This window comes from Gymnogyps californianus, chromosome 20 (genome assembly GCF_018139145.2).
Source record: "Gymnogyps californianus isolate 813 chromosome 20, ASM1813914v2, whole genome shotgun sequence".
Taxonomy (NCBI): domain Eukaryota; kingdom Metazoa; phylum Chordata; class Aves; order Accipitriformes; family Cathartidae; genus Gymnogyps; species Gymnogyps californianus.
The window spans coordinates 4,396,798-4,415,490 of NC_059490.1; the positions used below are offsets into that span (position 1 = coordinate 4,396,798).

The 18,693-nt window shown below is 42.5% G+C and overlaps 2 protein-coding genes across 8 annotated transcripts in view; one reads left to right on the top strand and one right to left on the bottom strand.

Annotated features, from left to right (window-relative positions):
* Positions 1–251: 251 nt before the first annotated feature.
* Positions 252–11,128, bottom strand: IFT22 (intraflagellar transport 22). Of its 3 annotated transcripts, none has more exons than XM_050908917.1 (5): positions 11,102–11,128; positions 3,322–3,401; positions 3,102–3,191; positions 2,247–2,449; positions 252–1,315 (listed from the first exon to the last, which is right to left on the bottom strand). In XM_050908917.1, exons 1-5 carry the CDS (start codon positions 11,126–11,128, stop codon positions 1,167–1,169), a joined length of 549 nt encoding a protein of 182 aa, XP_050764874.1. In that variant the 3' UTR covers positions 252–1,166. The 3 variants fall into 3 exon arrangements, with proteins under 3 accessions (XP_050764874.1, XP_050764873.1, XP_050764875.1); XM_050908916.1 differs by lacking the exon at positions 11,102–11,128 and adding an exon at positions 3,802–3,840; XM_050908918.1 differs by lacking the exons at positions 3,102–3,191; positions 11,102–11,128 and adding an exon at positions 3,802–3,840.
* Positions 11,129–17,837: 6,709 nt separating this feature from the next.
* COL26A1 (collagen type XXVI alpha 1 chain) overlaps positions 17,838–18,693 on the top strand; it is a 183,850-nt gene continuing 182,994 nt past the window's right edge. For all 5 annotated transcript variants that reach the window (XM_050908840.1, XM_050908842.1, XM_050908844.1 and 2 more), the window contains exon 1: positions 17,838–17,960. In XM_050908840.1, the coding sequence (XP_050764797.1) occupies positions 17,935–17,960 (26 nt within the window). In that variant the 5' untranslated portion in view covers positions 17,838–17,934. The remainder of the gene's footprint in view (positions 17,961–18,693) is intronic.

The following is an 18,693-nucleotide window of genomic DNA, read 5'->3' on the forward strand; positions in this document are numbered from 1 at the left end:
CTAGCCCCTCTCTCCTTTAAATTAATCTTCTGGAAAAAAAAAAAATTAAGTGTGTGTCAGTATGGATACATGCTTCTGTTTTTCATTTGTCATTTCTTTGGCTATTTGGGTCAGTGACAAGTTTTTGTAAACGTCTCTTGTTGGAGCTTATTAGCCTGAAATGTACTACAAATTTATCACTGTTTTCCTTACTAAAAATTAAGCAAGTCGATAAGAGTTCCACAAAACCATAACTTTGAGAACAAAAACAATGCATTTTTAAAATGTTTTTATTGCCTTAGTACTGCATGTTACAAAAAAAAGTCTTCCACAGCAAAACACACTAAGAACAGGGATGAGTGCAAACCAAACAAATCAGAAAGTAAATTATCTATGAAACCACTTATTTCAATGCAACAGGGAACAGTAATACAAGTTTCGAAACAGCTTTTCCTCCTCTGCAGAATGCAGAACTTTTTTCTTCTCTGTTGGAGCTCCCAACATAGGGCAAAGTATTGCACTACACTGAGATTTCAATTCTTTTCCTCCCAGAGAGACCTAAACGTCCCCAACAACACGTTTATTTTGTTGGAATAGAAGAAAAATCTAGACCCGAGAAAGACTGCAACCTACTCTGTCTTGCCAAGGCAATAGCTATGCAATGTGCTCTCTTCAGATGCTGGACAGAAAGATAAGGAGAACTTGGAACATAAAAATGTGGATTCCATACAACTGCTTCTCAGATCTCTCTTCCAATCAGTTTGCACTGACTTCCAAAAGCATAACTTCTCCAGGAACACAGCTAACATGAGCACTTTACTCAGATGCTTCAACAGAACTCCACAAATCTTATGTTCTGTCAGGCTTTCTTCTCTTAGCACCTCTACAAAAAGGGATTCTGAAGTGATGACCCATACCTTTATCTTTTGGTCCATACTAACATATTAAACAATACCTTCCTGTACCTCTGATGCCAAATGAAACCGAAGTGCAGCTAAAGGTACCCAAATTCCTGGATGTGCAGCCATCTCTTTGGCACCACAGTTCATCTGATGTCAGCGCTTGTTTATAGGCTGAAGTGTTTATAGGCTGGCAAATTCTCATTGTGAGGACCTGTTCACAGGCTAGTATAGCTTACAAAGTAAAAAATAATCCTTTTTCTTCCCTGTTCAGTATTTCTTTTAATGTTATGAGATAATTGACATTTCTTCCCTCTCTCTGCTCTCATTTATTAAGGTGATAATGCTTCTGAAGTATTTAATAAATTCCATCCGAACATCTTCAGGATCTTCTTCTAAGTTGGAATGTATTAGTTTTAGCTTGTTCAGCGGGTAAGCTTTGAAGGTAAATAAAAAATAATTAGGTATATTCCTTTTATAAAAGAAGTATTCACAATCAAGGTCATGGGACAGCTCATGCTGAAGTCAGTTGGAGTTCAGTAGTATCCGATGTTTGATACCCCCGATAACATACAACACGTGAAGAAGAAATGCATCATAGTTTGTTAGCATTACAAACAAGTACAACTTGTTGCTAGATTAAATTCTTCAAACATTATTATTAAAGCTTAAAGTACTGGTTTTGGTCTCACATTCAGTTAGGCAGAATCAAACAATTCAGCACTGAATTGCAATTTTACTATTGAAGTGATATGACATTCTTTGATTACTTAAAAAATATGGAACAATATATTAAATATGTATTAGTATATTAATACTTATAATAAATATGTATTTGTTTGAACACTGGAACAGGTTGCCCAGAGGCAGTGTGTGTTCTCATTTGTATAAACAACCACAAATAATTTTGCAGTATATAAGGTACCCATTACTAATTTTAAGAGGAAGATCATTAGCCTTTTATTTCAAAGGGCTCCTATTCTTTTGATCGATAAAATGCAGGCTTAAATGGCCTCAAAAGTGTCAGTTAACAAAAGATAAAATTCAGTGTAAGAAACAAACTACTAGTGATGACGAAATATGGCTGGAGTTCTAATTCCTGGCTCAGCTGCATACTCAGTGTGTGACCTTACAGAAGTCACTCAAACTTTTCTTGCCTTTACTTTCCCTTTTGTGAAATAGGAATATTGCTCACCTTCTAGATGACCTTTGAAATTCACTATTTCTGTTTTTGCAAAGCACTCTAGTATTCTTTGATTGGCAGATTTAAATGAAAAATGCAAGCCATAAATATGAACAGTTTTAAAGATACGTAGATCAATAAAAAAACTCTGAGTTACAGATCAAGTTTTCCATCTTCTTTCTTACCCAAGGACAGATTTTCTGTGTCCCCCGCACTGCCTGGCTTGTGATGTGCAACTAGGAGACACTGACTATCAAGCAGCGGCTGCTGCTGCACGAAACAGGAGTACCACGTTTCAATTTCTTTCAGGTGACTGGGCAGCTCAGGATTGAAGATTATTATTACGCCATGAGAGTCCTTCATCAGAGCTGGCCAGCATGTTTCAAACCTTGAAAAACAGGTGCATGAAAATGGTAAGATTGATAGCTGGAAAACAGAAACATGCACTCAAACGTCAAGTTTTCTTTTTCCCTCCTCAAGAACACATTTCAGTACTTTATTATAACATTAGTAATCTTGCCAGTGACCTATCACATTCCAAATATTTTAACTTACCTATTATGTTAGTTGGTCCCATGATTTGCTGACAATGTAGTGTTTGGTCAAATGCTTATTTAAACTTTTTCCCTAAAAACGGACCTGTCCAGTTCTCAGTTGTATCTTTTGGAAATTAAGGCCTCAATGATATATATACATTGTTTGATGTCCACTCACATAATAACTTCAAGGAGATAAAGGCAATTGCAGAGTGGGCCTCTGTCTCCTGTACCTGTAACTTCATTCTAGGAGCGATGGACTTTACTGTTATACTCAGTCCTTATACAAAACAAAGTTGTGTCAGCTGGGATCATGGCAGAGAGTACCTAGTATCAGATGCTTTATAGCAGAAAGCTATAAAAAGATATAATGGGGTAAAGAGTCAGGAATATTCCTCATCTAGAAAAGTTCATTTGTTTTAGGCCTTAAGTATGAATATTTTGTGTAAACAGAACTATTATGAATTAAGTAACCTGGAGTAAGTAACAACGATGCTGGCTTACTTTTGATCACCACTGCAATCCCACAACTCAAATCGACACCCAGCTCCCTTGCTGTTACCGTTCAAGTTTGGCTTCTCATACTCCAGGATCCTGTGAAAATGAGTGGATATACAATGTGGTATCATTCTACACACCACCACAACGAGAGAGCGGGACTTTCTGAGGGGCAGGCAATTGTCTGGGGGTTGGTTCAGTCAGCATGCCACGAGGTTTCGCTCACCTTACACCTTGCGTCGGGCTGTAGCTGCCAATCCCTTCTATGCTCTCGGAAACAAAGTTTGCCAACACCGATTTTCCAGACTGGCAGAAAGCAGGAGTGAAACAACACCCGTAGGAATTTAATGTGCCAAAGCCACAGCGAAGACAAGAGCACAGTGTTTACCCAAGCACCCTGCTCTCCCTCCAGCTAAGGCCCGTCTGCATGCAGGCCCGCCCTCTCCGCCCTCCCGCCTCCAGGGACACCCCCCCCCCCCCCGCCTCCACAGCCGCATCCCCTGTACGGCGATGCCGCCAGCGCGCCATAGGAGCCCCGCCTAAGGCGGGCCGGAGGGACTGCGGCCCTCAGGGGGCAGGCGCGGGCCTTGGGGAGGGCGGTCAAGGGCCCGGGGCGGAGGTAAATACGGCCTCGGAGACAGGCGGCGGCGGGAGAGGGGCGGGCGGGCGGGCGGGGAAGGCTCCCGCGGGCCCGGGGCGCGCTCACCTCGCGGGGCCCCACCAGCAGCACCTTCACCTTCAGCATGGCGGGCCGGGGGGCAGCTCCTCCCGCCCGCCCGTTGCCCAGCAACGCGGCCGCGCTGCCCGCGCGGGGAAGGGGGAACAGGGGAAGGCGCGCTGCGATTGGCGCCGCCGCCGTCACGTGCCGGGGGGCGGTGCGCGCGCGGGTCTGGCCGCCGCCCGGCCGTCGTGAGGTGAGGACCCGCCCGGCCGGCGGGGAGCCCCGCAATGCGGCGGGGGGGGGCGGGCCCGCTTGGGTTCCCGCTCCGCCTGGCCGAGCCGCCCGCGGCAGCTGCTGTCCCTCTCCTCCTCACACACAGCAGGGCCCGTGGCGCGGGAGATGGACGCGGCCTCTCAGGTATCCTGGTGGTGGGTTTGCCCCGGGCCCCTCCTGGCGGAGCTGGCGGTGTGGCAGCGGCGGGCTCGGGCCCTGTGAGCACCCAAGGCTCCCGTACGCTACCCGCAGTGGCGTTTGCAGCACCTGTACAGCCTTAAACCTTAACCATTGTGCCCTGAGGGGACCCCCAGCTTTTGTGTCCATCGGGCGGGACTGGCAGCAGATCCTCCTGCCCACACTGTTTTGGGGAGAGGTGTCCCGTTGGCCTTTCTGTCCTCTGGAAAGCAAGAGTCAGGCTAACAGTTACTAAACACACTTAAAAATCACACAGTGCTCATGTACCGCTCTGGTGTCCCTCACTAGCTTGAGAAGTGCTGTCCTTGCCTGACGTTTCATTGCGATTTTAACTGCAGATTCTCCTTGAATGGACAATGAAGCAAGCTCTTGAAGTTTCTTATTAAGGCTTGTTAGGGGAAGCAAGAGGCTTTTTTAAATTGCAGCTTCTAAGAAAAAAACATCTGGCAGACAGATGTGCTGCTTCAGAGCTGTTTAGTGCCCAGGTACAATAGCAGTTTTAGACAAGCTTTCACATAGGGCCTCTAGGTGCTACCATAATGTAAATGTTTATTACTAGTACTACTAATAAATGTGAACCAGAATTGCTCTGCTGTCACTGAGGGGGTAGAGTCTTTTCTATCACACTGTAGACTTATTTGCTGTTTCACTCCTTACATAGGGATAATTCAGGATGGTTCAATGTGGCAGTGGCATCCCACCATTCACACAGTATTTTAAACTTTGGAAAACCCTTTGTTTTCAGGCTGGTAGGACAGACACGATGAAAAAACAGTAGTTGCACCTAGCACTGAATTTGATTCTGCTGTAGCAGACTGGATGTGTATTTTCTGTTTGTGAAGATCCACGTGTGATTCAGGACCAAATTCACAATGAACTGGGAGAACTCGTAGTTAATCCTTTCTGCAGCTATGTTGTTTTCCACATTTCAGACCTACTAACTTCCAAAGAAAAGACAGAAAGGGTGACCCAGAGAGAAGAAATTAGGACAGCCTCTCTTATTAGCTGGCACATGTTATTAGCTGCCACTAGCACATCAAGAGAAATGTGTTATAAAGGGTTCTATTGTGGACAGCAGCACAGAAGAGGGGAAAAAAAAAAAAAAGAGTAAGAGGTAGCTGAAACTGGGTAAAACTGGCTGTTTGTGGCTGTTTGTGCAGCTGCCCAGAAAGCAATTAGGATTAATTTTTAGATGAAGTGTCAGATAGGGTCTTTGTGTGTTTATATTAGCCACTGAAGAGTAAGGAGAGCACAGCTAACTAAGGCTGCAATTTTTGCATTTATCCATGTGATTTAGGGTTTGAAGTCACTTTAGAAAGTTGGAATTAAGCTTCCAAGCCACTTAGGGTGATGTTTTCAAAGGCGTCTAAGTCAAGTACATTTGATGTTATCAGCATCTGCCTTAGGTGTATGGGTAAAGTTATGTTAGTTACTGATGTATTGTTTGCTGAGAGTACATGTGTACAAATCAGCAAGGCCATTTTGCTTCACTTATTTAAAACTCTTTGTTAGACTGCAGCAGAGAGAAAACTCCAGCAGTAAGCGAACTACTTCCAGACAATACTGGTAATGGTCCATAAGTCTTGCATTTATTAGATAGCTGTTTTCCACCATAATGTTTTGGTAGCAAGCAAAACTTATAATCTCCAGATGATTCTCCATGGACAGATCCTCCTTCTTCCTTCAAAAGCCAAAAGCAACTGCAGGCTATCAATAATATTTCAATAAAACTGTTCTTCACTCTAGAAATGTCTATGAGAACTCACTGAGACACACTGACTGCTGTATCAAGGCATGTGATGCTTGTTGCCTGAATTGCAGATAAGAGGACTTTGCCTCCAAGTTAGAGGCCCACAGGTTTTACTGGAAGCAGCAGTAAAATGTAGTGCCAGCCACCTTTCAGATAATACTTTAGCACTTGCAAATCATTCAGTCTTTTGGAGAACAGTATTTTAAGTTTGCATTATATTTCATTTAATGTGGCATATAAAAATTTTCCTATGAAAACAACTCAAAAAATCTTTCAGAAGATTTTGTGGCTCAGTACTGGTACTTTGTTTAATGTATTGTAACGATGTTTCCAAACTTTGGAAAACATGCCCTAGAGCGCTCAAATCGCGTGTGAAAATAATGCCTTGGTTAGAAGTACAACCACATGGCAAGAGTTACCATGAGAATGAATACTCTGCCTGTTTGTTGTGCGTTGCATGACATTTATTGTGTGTGTGCGGAAACAGCTTTCTAGTGGGCACAGGCAGAGACCTGCATTACATCCTCTGTTTATTTATACTGGTGCATTTGGGGGCAAGGCATAGCATAGAAGAATTGAAAGGAAGAAACACCTATTTTTGTGCACTGAAGCCTGTTATTAAAAATTAAGGAGGTCAATATTGTTGTAAATTTGAAGCTGGTTGCTTAAGAAGCTCAGGGAAGGGATATGTCTCTGAGGTTCAAAGCCTAGTTGATTAAGTAAATGATGAAGGTTTGGATGAAGTGTGGCTGTCCTCTGGATAAAGTTTTGGTAGAGCTATGAAAAAGGACCAAAAGGAAACAGGACATTAAGGTGCATTGACAGGGGTGCAGTGGAGCTGCTCTTTATCATGAGTCTTTCACTTAAAAGTGGCTGCTAAAGAGGGGTAAGCACTCAGTTCAGTCTTTCTCTCTCAGAAAACCTATTCTGGAATCAATAGGAAAAGCTCATGCAAAACCTGTTGCTTGGTTCATGCCAACGGATTGTCAAGGACTACAGCTCTGATTTATATGTGGTCTCAAAGTCCTTCCCAGAGGAGATGAGGATCTTTATTTCCATTTTATAGATGGAGAAACAAAAGCAGAGAAGGGTTAAATGACTTCCCTGAGGAACCCGCCTGGCTGACAGCAGATCTAGGATTAATTAACATGACTCTAACTGTCAGTGCAAGCTGTGGCCAGTCACAGAGGAGGCAGGGAGGCAGACAACTCAGCAGCCAATGTATTTTCCTGACCAGCGGACATGAACTTAGTGACACCTTAAGCAGCCCAATTCTCCCTATGTACCTTCATCAAAGTCAGTGGAAGTTCCCAAGGGATGAATTTGACTTGCTCCATTTATGCAGTGATGTATAAACAAAACAGAAGGAGCAGCAGTCTACCTCCACGACCCCCCCAAGAAAACACGCCAAAGCGCTCTGATTTTTGAGTTACAATACGTGAATCCAGAAATAGGATTTAGTTTCTATGGTTTAAATCTTAAGGTATAGCTGCCGATGATGTCTCTGATAGACGCTGTTTTGCTTATTCTAAAGTGGTTGCTCTGATCCCATTCTGTAGAGCAACAGTAACACCTAGTGGCTAAACATGCCAGTCCATTGCCTCCTTTCTTTCCTTCCCTTCAAGAAGTACGAGTTGGAGGGGACATGGTGTGATTGACAGTTTTGACTTGCAAGGCCAACACTTAGGATCTCCAGGGATTTGCCATTTTCCTTTCAACCCCCCACCATGTTCTGTTTTCTATTAAAAGTGGTAGATGAAATATGAAACTCTTCCTCCCACCTCCCAACCCCCTTCACTTTTCTGGCTCATGGAGAAGGTTGTTCCAGTCCATCTTGATCTGTAGGTGGGTGGGCTGTGAGTGGCCGAGCCTACTGCTTCCAGCTTGGAGCACTCAGATTTTTGTAAGGAATCCAAGCTTTTTTCTTTTTCTTTTTTTGTCTGAAAAGGATCAAGCAGATCATCTGATGGAGGTTGGTGACCTCAGTGCATTTGATAATGTGGTGTTAACTTGCCTGCGTTAAGGCAGACCAAACCGATCTGTTCCAAGAAGTACCATTTCTTAAGATGTGGTATGCAGGATTGTTTGCCATGATCTACTGGGACTGCTAATTCATCAGAGAGGGACCCCCTAGAAAAATTGCATTTGAGAGGAAAGAACCCACAGATGTTTATTGTGTTAGCAGGAGAGCCCTTCAGAGGGTCTTCTTTCCCCCTCACAGGAGAAAGTTTAAATTTTTCCATGGAAAAAAACATTAAGGAAAAGTATTTCCACTAAAGCCCAGATCATTTGCATTTGTAAACAGAGCCTCAACTCTTTGTGGGAATTACAATACTGAGACATTATGGTCTCATCATATTCATTTAGGCTTCTGGTTTAGGTATTCTGAATTACCCGTTGGAAGCATCTATTTAGGAGAGTCTTCACTGCCTGTTGACAGAGCCTGGACTCTTAATTTATGCTGTGGATGCATGCTCTTACATATGACATAAACTTGTATCACCACCCACTCAAAGAAGTAGTATTGCCTCCATTCACGTCCCCAGCTCTCCATCTAGCTTCCTTCCAAGTACCTGTTTAGATGGAATTGATTTAATTGAAAACTAGTCTGATGCCTCTGGAAAAAAAAAAAAAATCAGCTCCCTGAACCTGTTCACTGCGTAACTGCCCAAACACCTGGTGCTAACAGAAAGAAGGTAATGAGGACCAGTGGGGTTGTGGCCAAGTAGGACAAGGATAGAACCATTTCTTTCGGCTACTGTGCAGATGTACACTGCATTAAAGCGTGCATATAGTCATACCATTAGTCAGACCTCTTAAATTTGGTGTTCTCAACACCTGTTTGTGAGAGCAGTCAAAGAGAAATACAGCCTGATGGTGAGAAATGAGAAATAGTGTGCGGGGATGTGTTGGGCACCCTTTACTCTTAGAAGAGAGCATGGCAGCCTTGTTGGGCTGGGCAAAAAACCTTTCTTTATGTTTGGTAAAAACGGTTTCATAGGTGGTAGACTAGAAGGTACTGAAACAAGACAATCAAAGGATAATTGTTATTTGTGATTCACAAGGGCTCATGGAACCTTTTCTATTAGACCCGTATGCTTTTTGTTTTGAATATAAAATTTCAAAGTAAGTTTTGTTTCTTACTGACAGCTGTGGTGTCTGTTGGTCTGGAAAGAGCCTGCATTTATTAACATTGTCTGATCTATTTATTCACTCAAGGCCAGACCCTCAATGACTTCATAGAAAGCAAGCAAAAAAGTGTGTACTGTCTTTAGAGGGACTGCCATGTGGTCCTATAGGAGAGGAGATCCTACTGACAGGAAGATTTTGTTTTCTCTCATTTTCATCCTCTGATTTGACTTATGTGTTACTTCGGAGTTTATGGCCAAACACAGGAGTTCCTTAACCCTGTGGTCCTTCCAGGCATTATGTTTCTGCTAACATCCTGGGCCAAATCAGCCATCTTTTCAGATGTCTCACATTCATTTTCATTTAAGGCTCAATTATCTCTTGGCAGTATGCCATTAGAGACAACAGATTTATACCAGTAATTAGTATGTTTTGAGAAGTCTGGAACAAGATCTCAAATCCTTGCTCCTTTGCTTAGGTACCTGGATACAGTGATGAATGCTTAACTCTACACCCTCAACTTAAAAAACTGTAGCCTTGATAATTTTGCCTTGATTCCCTTTGAAACCTGGGAAAAGTAGTACATTAGTTTCCAATGCTTGACTGACTTGCAAACTCCTCATTTGAAAGGTCCTCCTTACTGTCTTATGGCTACAAATACTTACATGTGTGAGACTGGCACTTTGATTGAATGTGGCCTGCCACTGCAGACTTGCTGCAATTGATCCTTACATTTCTGCAGGTAGGGGTAGAGTTAGAAGCAGCGTGTTGTACTATGTATTTTAAACACCATGAGGAATGTCTTGGAAATATAAAAAGCGAAGTAGACTGAGTACTATAAAAGAGTTCATATTTAGTACAGATTGTTGATGATGTAGTATTAAGTTGTTCGTTATTTTATTGTTCTTCAACAATTTGAAAACTTAAATCTTCTACTTTTGGTTTGGCTAGTGATGTTGTCTTGAGCTGGGTTATAAAAATACTATGCTTCACCTAAGCACAGATTGTTATAGTTTTCATCTTAATTAGCAAGCTCCAGATTTAGATGGATTAATACAATCACTTTCTTTCTTTTGCCGTAGAAGTTCAGAAGTATAATCTGTCACTTGTGAGAACATAAAGAATTGGACTGGAAGCATTCCAAACTCTTTACTGTAAGTGTTCAAAGATTTAATGGAGTCCCCAGTCATAAAATCTTTAATTTGAACTAGACCTTTATATTCTCCATTCTTAAATTCACTATTTTTACATCCAGGGGATTTCCTGTTATCCAAGTATGTACGGAGGCCCTTTATTTCCCTCTGTGTGTGTTTTTTAATTCAAATAAAATGTAAATGTCAGTGGTTGATTGCACTTAACCTCTTTAGGTTCATATTTCTTATTTAATTGCATTACATTTTAGGGTTTAAGGCTATGTATTTACTGCTGTTAATAGCACACCATATTTTAATGAAGCTGTTATCTTCTGCAAATATATACAGAACAATGGAGATTGATTATACAGGATCTTTCGAAGAAACTGTATCTCAAAGCCATTTAAAATGAATAAACACAGTGGAGAGTTTCAGTTAATGTAGTTCGTTACCTAACACAGCTTCAAAACTAAGGAAATGAATGGTTGGGTTATCAAGACTGTTTGCTCTCCTCTTCCCCAGCCAGAGACTGCACCTCAGTAGGTTGCTAGCCATAACTGCAGTGTGCCAGGGCATATGTTACACGCTGTGGTTGTTCTCAGACATGCTCCAGAATTGCAGCACTGCTTTTTCCAAAGTCGACTCACCTCCTCCGTAAGCTGGCCACACTCCCTCTCTGCCTGACCTACAGCTCAGCTCCGTAAATCTATTGTCAGTCAGTGCAGGGAAGGCTCAGAACATGGAAAATCATTATCTAATTTTCTTGAAACATCTAAAAAAAAGGCAAGTGTTACCTAGAGATCATGTACAGAAAATCTGGGACAAATCTACTGTGCTCCACTAGAAACCCAGCCAGCTGAACACCTGTTTTCAATGCAAAATAGTGCATCACCCTACAGTTGGGACACTGCACTGGGTTTTTCCCAACAATCTTAGAGTTAAATACTCAAGATATGAATTGAGCCAAAAAATGTTTTGCTGTGAGCCACTTCTTTCCAGGCACACAGCAAGGCTGATAGCCTTGTCCTACCATTCCATCACATACCAAAACTCTCCTTAGTCTGGTCAAAAGCTTTTATTTCTTTTTTTGGGCAACAATCAGTTTAAACATTTCATAGCATCTTGCAGACTTTATCATTTCCTTTCTGCCAAAAAAAGAACAATTTATCTCTCTCTTTACATTACATCTCATCTTGCTTCTTTTATTTTTTTCTTATCTTCTTTCATTATTTTTACTATTTATACCATATAATTTTTATTCCATTTCTATTATCCTTACAATAGCCATGATATATAACAAAGTACTAAACCCTGTGTTATAAAGGGAGGCACTGAGAGATTGCCTGATGGCTCTGGTAGGTCAGGGAGTTCAACCAGATTCTTTCTGGGTGTAGACTGACAGCCTGTGTATCCTTCCTGCCTGAGACCCAGTGGCATGAGAGGTTGTGAGCAAGTGTAATCCCAGAGGATTATTTGGGAACTGGTTTTGCATCTGTAGAGAGATTGATCTCCCTTAGGCAGAACAGAAAACAGAGAGAGATGAAGAGCATTTCTCGTGGTGAGAGAGATCTGTGTTCTATGCGAGGAGCTGGATATTTGCAAAGTATACTTTAGTAGTTCCAGTTTGGGTCATTTAGAAATGGAAGTGAGGAGGGGAGGAAAATCTGCATGCAACCAATTCAAGAAGGTGCTCAGACTAAGCTTGTTTGACAAAACCACCCAGAGGCCCTGGAAGAGGGGTGGATTTTGGATACCAAGCCCATTAGGTGTGGTAACCATTGGTGACAATAGAGTATACTGTGAATACCTAACTTAGCATTAGTGTACATGTGCATAGCCAAGAAATACTTGGATCCGATTGCCTTGCAGTGACTTTAGCCTTTAATGCCTACAATGATTCTTTCGTATTTAGCACCTTAGCTGCCTTTTTATTGCTTCCACGGAGGAATCTGTAAGATTCAAGAGAGGAGATTAGGTAGAGAGCCAGCTAAAGAGCAAGACAGTGCCACTGAACAGTGTTGGGGTTTACTTACGTGATTGCTCCCCTTAGAATGGAGCAAAATGTTCATAAAGGTAAATTGATAAATCTGGAGAATATTCGCTTTAAATAATCCCCAGAGCTCTCAGCCTAACACACAGCTGTAGAAAAAAGACCCCAACAACTGAACAGGATGTTGGGTTGCATTACGGTAAGAACAGAGTATATATCAAAAAGGTGTTATTGTTATTACATAAAACACTGGTGAGTTCTTGTTCAGAGTGCTCTTTTCAGTACTGCTCACTCTACCTAAGAAGGATATGATTAAGGGGATAAGGCAGGGAAAATGAGAATAATACTGTGCCTTTCAGCTCTGAGCTACAGAGCAAGACGGAAGAGCTTTGGTGTTATCTTGTTTAAGAAAAGATCTTGCGTGATTCAGTCAATGATTTTAAAATAATGAAGGGGATTAATCACATTGAAATAGACAAAGTCTATGAAAACAAGGAGACTTAATTTGAAAAATAAGATCTTGGGAAAAGAATGAAGACAGAGAAGGGGGAGGTTCATGTGAATGCTTCAAGAAATATGTAATGTCAGTTATCAGTGGGGTCCCGTGAATCTAGATGCACAGTGCTTTAGAGCAGAATAAGGTGAAGATAGAACTGTAAGGAAAATACAGGTATGACAGCTGGATTGTGGCTGACTGTTTACCAGTAACACACAGAGACAGTGAAAGCCATGCTGGAGCAGGCTCTGGGAAACACCTGCAGCAAGGAGGAAACAGAAGGCCCTGCAGCCTGTGTGGTAAGGTCCAACACAGGCAAAGATGGTGCAGGAAGGCACTGACTGGCAAGAAGTTTTCATTGTGAAGACAGATGGCTGGCAGGTAAGGAGTTTGTGGAACAAGGTAGAGGAGAGAAGAGGGAGAAAGCATATGGCTGCTGTTAATCCACCTTAATTGCAGACACCTAAGGTGAAAATACTGGAGGCAATTTCAGATCTTAGCTGGGCAGAATCATGCTGCGGAGATGGTGGTCCCTGTACAACGGCTACAGTGCAGCGATTTTCAGCTTGCAGCCAACAAGCTTTTGAAGGACCATAGCCAACTTCTAGGGGGCCTGTGAAAGCCAGCTAAGAAAAGCAGACTATTGTGGCTAGGCCTCATTGTCATGGCCTACAGGGAAAGGTCCTAGGAGATTTGGAAAAAATCAATAAAAGCTGGAAAAATATGGATGGAACATATGGATTTGCTGTGTGGAGGAAAGGGGACTCCAGTCTCTCCACTTGCATCCCCCCCAGTTCTTCCGTTCCGTGGCTCTACAGGGCAGGTGGCACAACCTCTGGGGTGTGCAGGAGCTGGGAAGAGGATACTTATTTCCATAAATCCTTTCTTATCTGTTTTGTGCGCCTTTACTTGTGTATTTTGTCAGGAAGGGGGTGAGCCCACTCCCTTTTATGTGACTTCCACAATACAGAAAGGGAACTCAGACTCCCATTCACGTTGGGTTGCTCAAGTCAGGCAACCTGGGTCCTTCGGGAAATTGAGAGAAGTAGGAGGATATCAGGGCCAGAGTCTGAAACTGAGACATTCTTTGGTCATGAAAGTCCTTGCTTCTCTGAGATTCAGAGAGAGTCTGTGACTCAGGACGGATTTTCAAATCAGCTAAGCATTCAGATACCACTGAATCTGGATATCCTATAGTCAGTGACTCCATGGAAAATTGTAGCCTGGTATCTGGTAGCTCCTTCCACTGCATGTTATAAAGTATGTCGTTTTGTTGTAGAAGTTCAAGACTGTCTGTGGTCTGGAGAGTTTATAAGTTCAGTGTTTATGTCCTGTACAGCATCAAGCAAGTAGGCAGCCATCAGTGACTGAGTAACGTTTAATGAACAGTTAATGAACAGGAACATAGTTCGAGGATACAGACATGGAGACAGACCTCCCAATGTTTTCTTTAGTGATCTCAGTGATGGAAGATGGAGCATGCTTATTGAATCTGTAGATGAGGCAAAGCTGGAACTGAATGCAAGAAGACTGGAAGGCAGGATTAAAATTTCAAGTGATCTTGACAAATTGGTGATATGATCTGAATAAAATAAGATGAAACTCATTAAAGACAACCGCAGGGCACTATGCTTTGGCAGGAATAATTTTAACTAGCAAATACAGGATGGGGGAAAGTCAGGCTAGCAGTTCTGCAGAAAAGGTAGAGAATCCCAAACTAAACATGGATTAACAATGATGTACAGATGTCAGAAAGGCAAATCCTCAGCAGGGCAGAGGTATTGCACAGAAGTATAGGATATGGGTACCATACTATGAGATAGAGGTAGACCAGCTGGAAAGTCCAGAGGAGAATACCAAAAAAGGTCAGAACTATGTAACATATGACCTACAGGGAAAGTCTGAAGAAGTTGGCATTGTTTTGCTTCTAGAAGGCAAAGAGAAGTGTTAAAACAGTTTTGAAAGTACTTTGAGGAATTAAAAGTCTGTTCAAAGAGAGGAGGAATAGTTTTCTACATCCATGACGGAGAAAGTAAGACATTAAGAGCTTAAATTGCAACAAAACAGACTGAGGTTGGATGTTAAGAAAAACTACCAGTACAGAGCGCAAAGCATTGGAATATGTTTTCAGATGAGCACAAGGAGTTTTTGTCTTGAGGTCTTTCAGAACAAGGCAGAAAAACTTGTGCCAACAATAAGCTATGTATAATAGATCCTGCCTTCTAGCAGGGAGAAGGAAGAGGGATTAGATAACTCTTGCAGTCCTTCCTGGCTAGTTCTGAATGTGTTTCTACTCTGGCAGGTTTGAGTGCAATAGACCTGGTGCTATTTGTGCCTTGGCTTTATCACACCTGTGTGAATCCCTGCTTTATTGCATTCTTTGTGAGTCTGATGGACCAAGGGTGTGTCCACAAACTCCCTGTGCTTGTGCAGATCAGTGCTTCAGTGCATATCCAGTTGGGAGAATTTTTGCCTGACATCAAATGTGACATGAATTATTTTTCCCAGGACACAATAATGCTCAGAGTATATGTAATTCCACCGGATGTAGTCATTGTCTCGCTGATCTCTTGAGTGATCACATTTTCCATCTGCTGAATTATGTTTCAATCTGAGTTATTTTATCCAGTATATTACTTTATAATACCCACACAAGTGCTTCACTCAGGCAAAGTTCTCATCTAAGGAAAGTCATGACTTCTGGATCATTTCTTGTGCTTCATACAATATCACTGTCCATCATGTTTACTGTATGCTAAACTGCTCGTGTGTGACCTTTTTTTCAGTTCTATTCCATTTTGAGTTCAGCTGTGATTGATTTATTCCAGGTCAAATCCAAGAAATTTTCACACACTAGCTACCTCCTAGCTTAAAAGAAAAACTACCACAGTCCCCTAAAATTTTCAGTTTGGCTCAGGTTTGGTTTGACTCCCCAGTAATAGACATGTTACAATAACCTTAGTAATCTTAGAATTTAATTTATAATAGAGGTCTTGAACTCTTACTGTTACTAACCTCTTATCCATCTCTTCTAATTTTCCAGGGTTCTGTGACTGCTTTGTTATATGACAGTGAAATAATCTAGGCATCTTAGGAAGCTAGAAGGAGTTTATCCAAATTGTTTTTGGTTTTAGATGGTCTTATCAATGACTTCATTCTAACTTCAAAAGGACACTTCATAATTCTAAAGCTCCACAAGGTTTTATCAACTAGAACAAAGCTGCTTTTCCTTTGGTCTCTTCTTAGTATCCACATGAAAAGTGCACTCTCAAAATCCAAGGGATGGGCATTTCATAATTTGTTTGCCATGATTCTAACAACATTGTGGCTCTTTTTCAGCTAACTACTGACTTTTGTAATGCTTTAAGTGGTGCTGAACAGTTGAGATGGCATTGCAATTCTGGAGCTGGACTCTGTTTACAGGTATGACAGTGCTTTTCTACCTTTTTGAGCCACCTTTCAAACTGAAAACATTGTAGAAAACAAATCAATCTTTTGCTGTATCATTCCAGTTTTTTCCTTTGCAACTGAACAAAAATCAGACTAAACTTTTAATGTTCCTTTTGTTGTCTATATTTCCCTCCACTTCATTTATTGGCTGGCTTGCATGCAGTGTATATGTTTAACGAAATTATAGATGTTTTCACAGAACAGTTTCTGATGTCTGATGTCTCAGGTATGCCCAATGGACTAGGAAGCTGAAGAACACACCAGACTATGTGAAACCCCATGTGCCCACACATGTCCAATGGATTAGTCTTCCAACACGACATTGTAAGGCTGTCACTTGCATGGAAGGTGAGCAGTGTGTGGGAGAAAGGCCCTCCAGAAACTGCTTTTTCATGATAGCAAAGTCAATAGGGTTGGTAAATTGAAAACCTGGCCCTTGCCTCTTTACTATTTCCCCCTGTGCTTCCATGCATCGTGGCTTTCCAGTATGCACTCTGCCTCTTCCATCTTGAACTGAATTGGTGAAATACATCCAAATAATGTATTTAGCCCTGATTGCCTGGGCAAATCTTTAGTTAACATGCTTATGCACAGGCATAAAAAGTGTGGCTTTATATTTTGAAATACATTATGTCTGGTTTATAAGAATAGGACTGTTCAGATTTCAAGGGTTCTCTTCTCAAAGCTAGTCCCTCTGATAAATTGAATGGATTATGTTTTTGTTGGCTGTCTTTGTTACCTCCATCACTGTGTTTCCAATTTATCAACATAGTTTTGAGAAATTCTTAGAATATGTTGCACTCGTAAGCACCGTGGGGAGAAAAAACATTCATTTATTAATGTTATTGTGTTTGATTATATTATGCATATCCAAAGGACTAAAATGAAATGTCATATTTAATTCTCCCCTTACAGTAGACAATATCACCCTTTCTTCTCTCTTTCCAAAAACAGCTTGGAAGTTAATTCTTCATTTTCATTTTAAATCAGCCATACAGAGTAGAAGCAAGTGTGCATTAGGGACAGAGCAGAAGTAATGGGAGCCTGGAGATCTGAGCTCTATTTCTGGCTCTGCCTTTAGCTCTTTGCAGTCTTGAGCAAAGTCATTTGACCTCTGGTCTCCAGTCTCTCAGTTCGTGAAAGAGGAAGAACATTAGCTTCCTACAGATGTCTCTAATAATTTGCCAGAATCATGTCTTGTCTAATCACCTGTGTTTAATATCCTAGGGTCTTGCAAAGTCAGTGAAGGCTGAAGCAGCAAATTTTGCATGTAACCAAAAATAAAATGCTCTTGGACAGTTAAGACTTGAAGACTACAAAGAGCTTCCGAAGGGGCTAACCCAAGCCGGGAGAATGGGTCAGAAAGCCACTGGTGCTGTTCAGTGCTGTTAAATACTGATAAATGATCTATCTCAGCCTGTCAGGAGAGGGAACTTAGTGTGTTTGGGACAAAAGGCTGAACCAGGCCCTCAGCACACAGCCTGGAGCTGCAATAAACTGCCAGGGGTGGGGGTCCAGCTGCACCCAGTTTGGCGGTGCACACCCAGCTGAGGATGGTCACTCAGATTAAAGGGCAGAGGAGCCTCAGAGAACTGCTTATGGTTTTGTGTGTGCTGCAGCTTCTGACTGCCTTCCTAGGAGCAGGGTGGATTTGGGGCAGTTTGTAGCCGTACTGAGAGGGGAGACTAGAGAGTAAGCCTCTTTTTTTGTTACCCTGTCAGGCTGAGTGGAGGTTTCCTGAGGACTGACTCTGAGCAAAATGGCTGTGTGGCTGAACATCCTAGGGTGAGTTGCTGGGAGCTACGTGTTTTCTTGGGGGTGGGAGAAGGGAAGGGAAGATGTTCCCCTTGCTGAAGGAAAGGAAAGCTTGAAAGAAGGGTGCTCAGGCTGACCTGAGCCAGGGCTGGGGACAGAGAGCCCTGTTACGTCCCAGCTCCAGGCACTGAGGGCTTTTTGTGAATAAATAGTGGCTGTTTCTGAGTGGGCTGGACAGCCTAATGCTGCTGGACCAGACCTTTTGAGCTCCCTTTGAGCCCAGAGAGTGCTGATCCATTGCCTGCTCCAGCTCTGGGTCTGAGACACCCCAAGGACAGATGTGGGGCAACCCCAGGGAGGCCGTGCTGAGTTGCAGTGCAGACTGCACCTCTGCCTCCTTGTGTGATTTGCTCTGGTGATTAATGACAGCGGCTGTTTAAAAACCTGGTGCCTCATTTGCAGTCTAAACTTGTCTGGTTACAGGCTCCAGCCAGGGGCTATTTATCTCTGTGTGCAGGCTCTGGAGGTGGGCACTGTGGGGGAAGGGGTAGGTGCTCACCCGTGGGTGGGGGATGAACCTAGCCATTTTCCCAGTATCTTGCAGGGATCGTTTTCCAGCTGCAGCATCTTGCAGAGATTGTGTTGCCCCTGAGGGGAAGAAGTCTCTGCCTCTGCAGAGCCCCACAGGGAAGCTCCGGGCCCTTAGAATACCCCAGCAAGAGACCTGCTTTCAGTGGTAAATCAGGGCTGTCTTTAGATGGCT

What these genes read in the sequence shown, in the direction of transcription:
- IFT22 (XM_050908916.1), bottom strand. Translation starts at nt 3,840, where the DNA reads ATGCTGAAGGTGAAGGTGCTGCTGGTGGGGCCCCGCGAG. An exon ending in TGCTGGTGGGGCCCCGCGAG is followed by an intron (nt 3,402 to 3,801) that starts GTGAGCGCGCCC and finishes GCTTTCTGCCAG; the next exon opens with TCTGGAAAATCGGTGTTGGC. An exon ending in AGCCCGACGCAAGGTGTAAG is followed by an intron (nt 3,192 to 3,321) that starts GTGAGCGAAACC and finishes TCATTTTCACAG; the next exon opens with GATCCTGGAGTATGAGAAGC.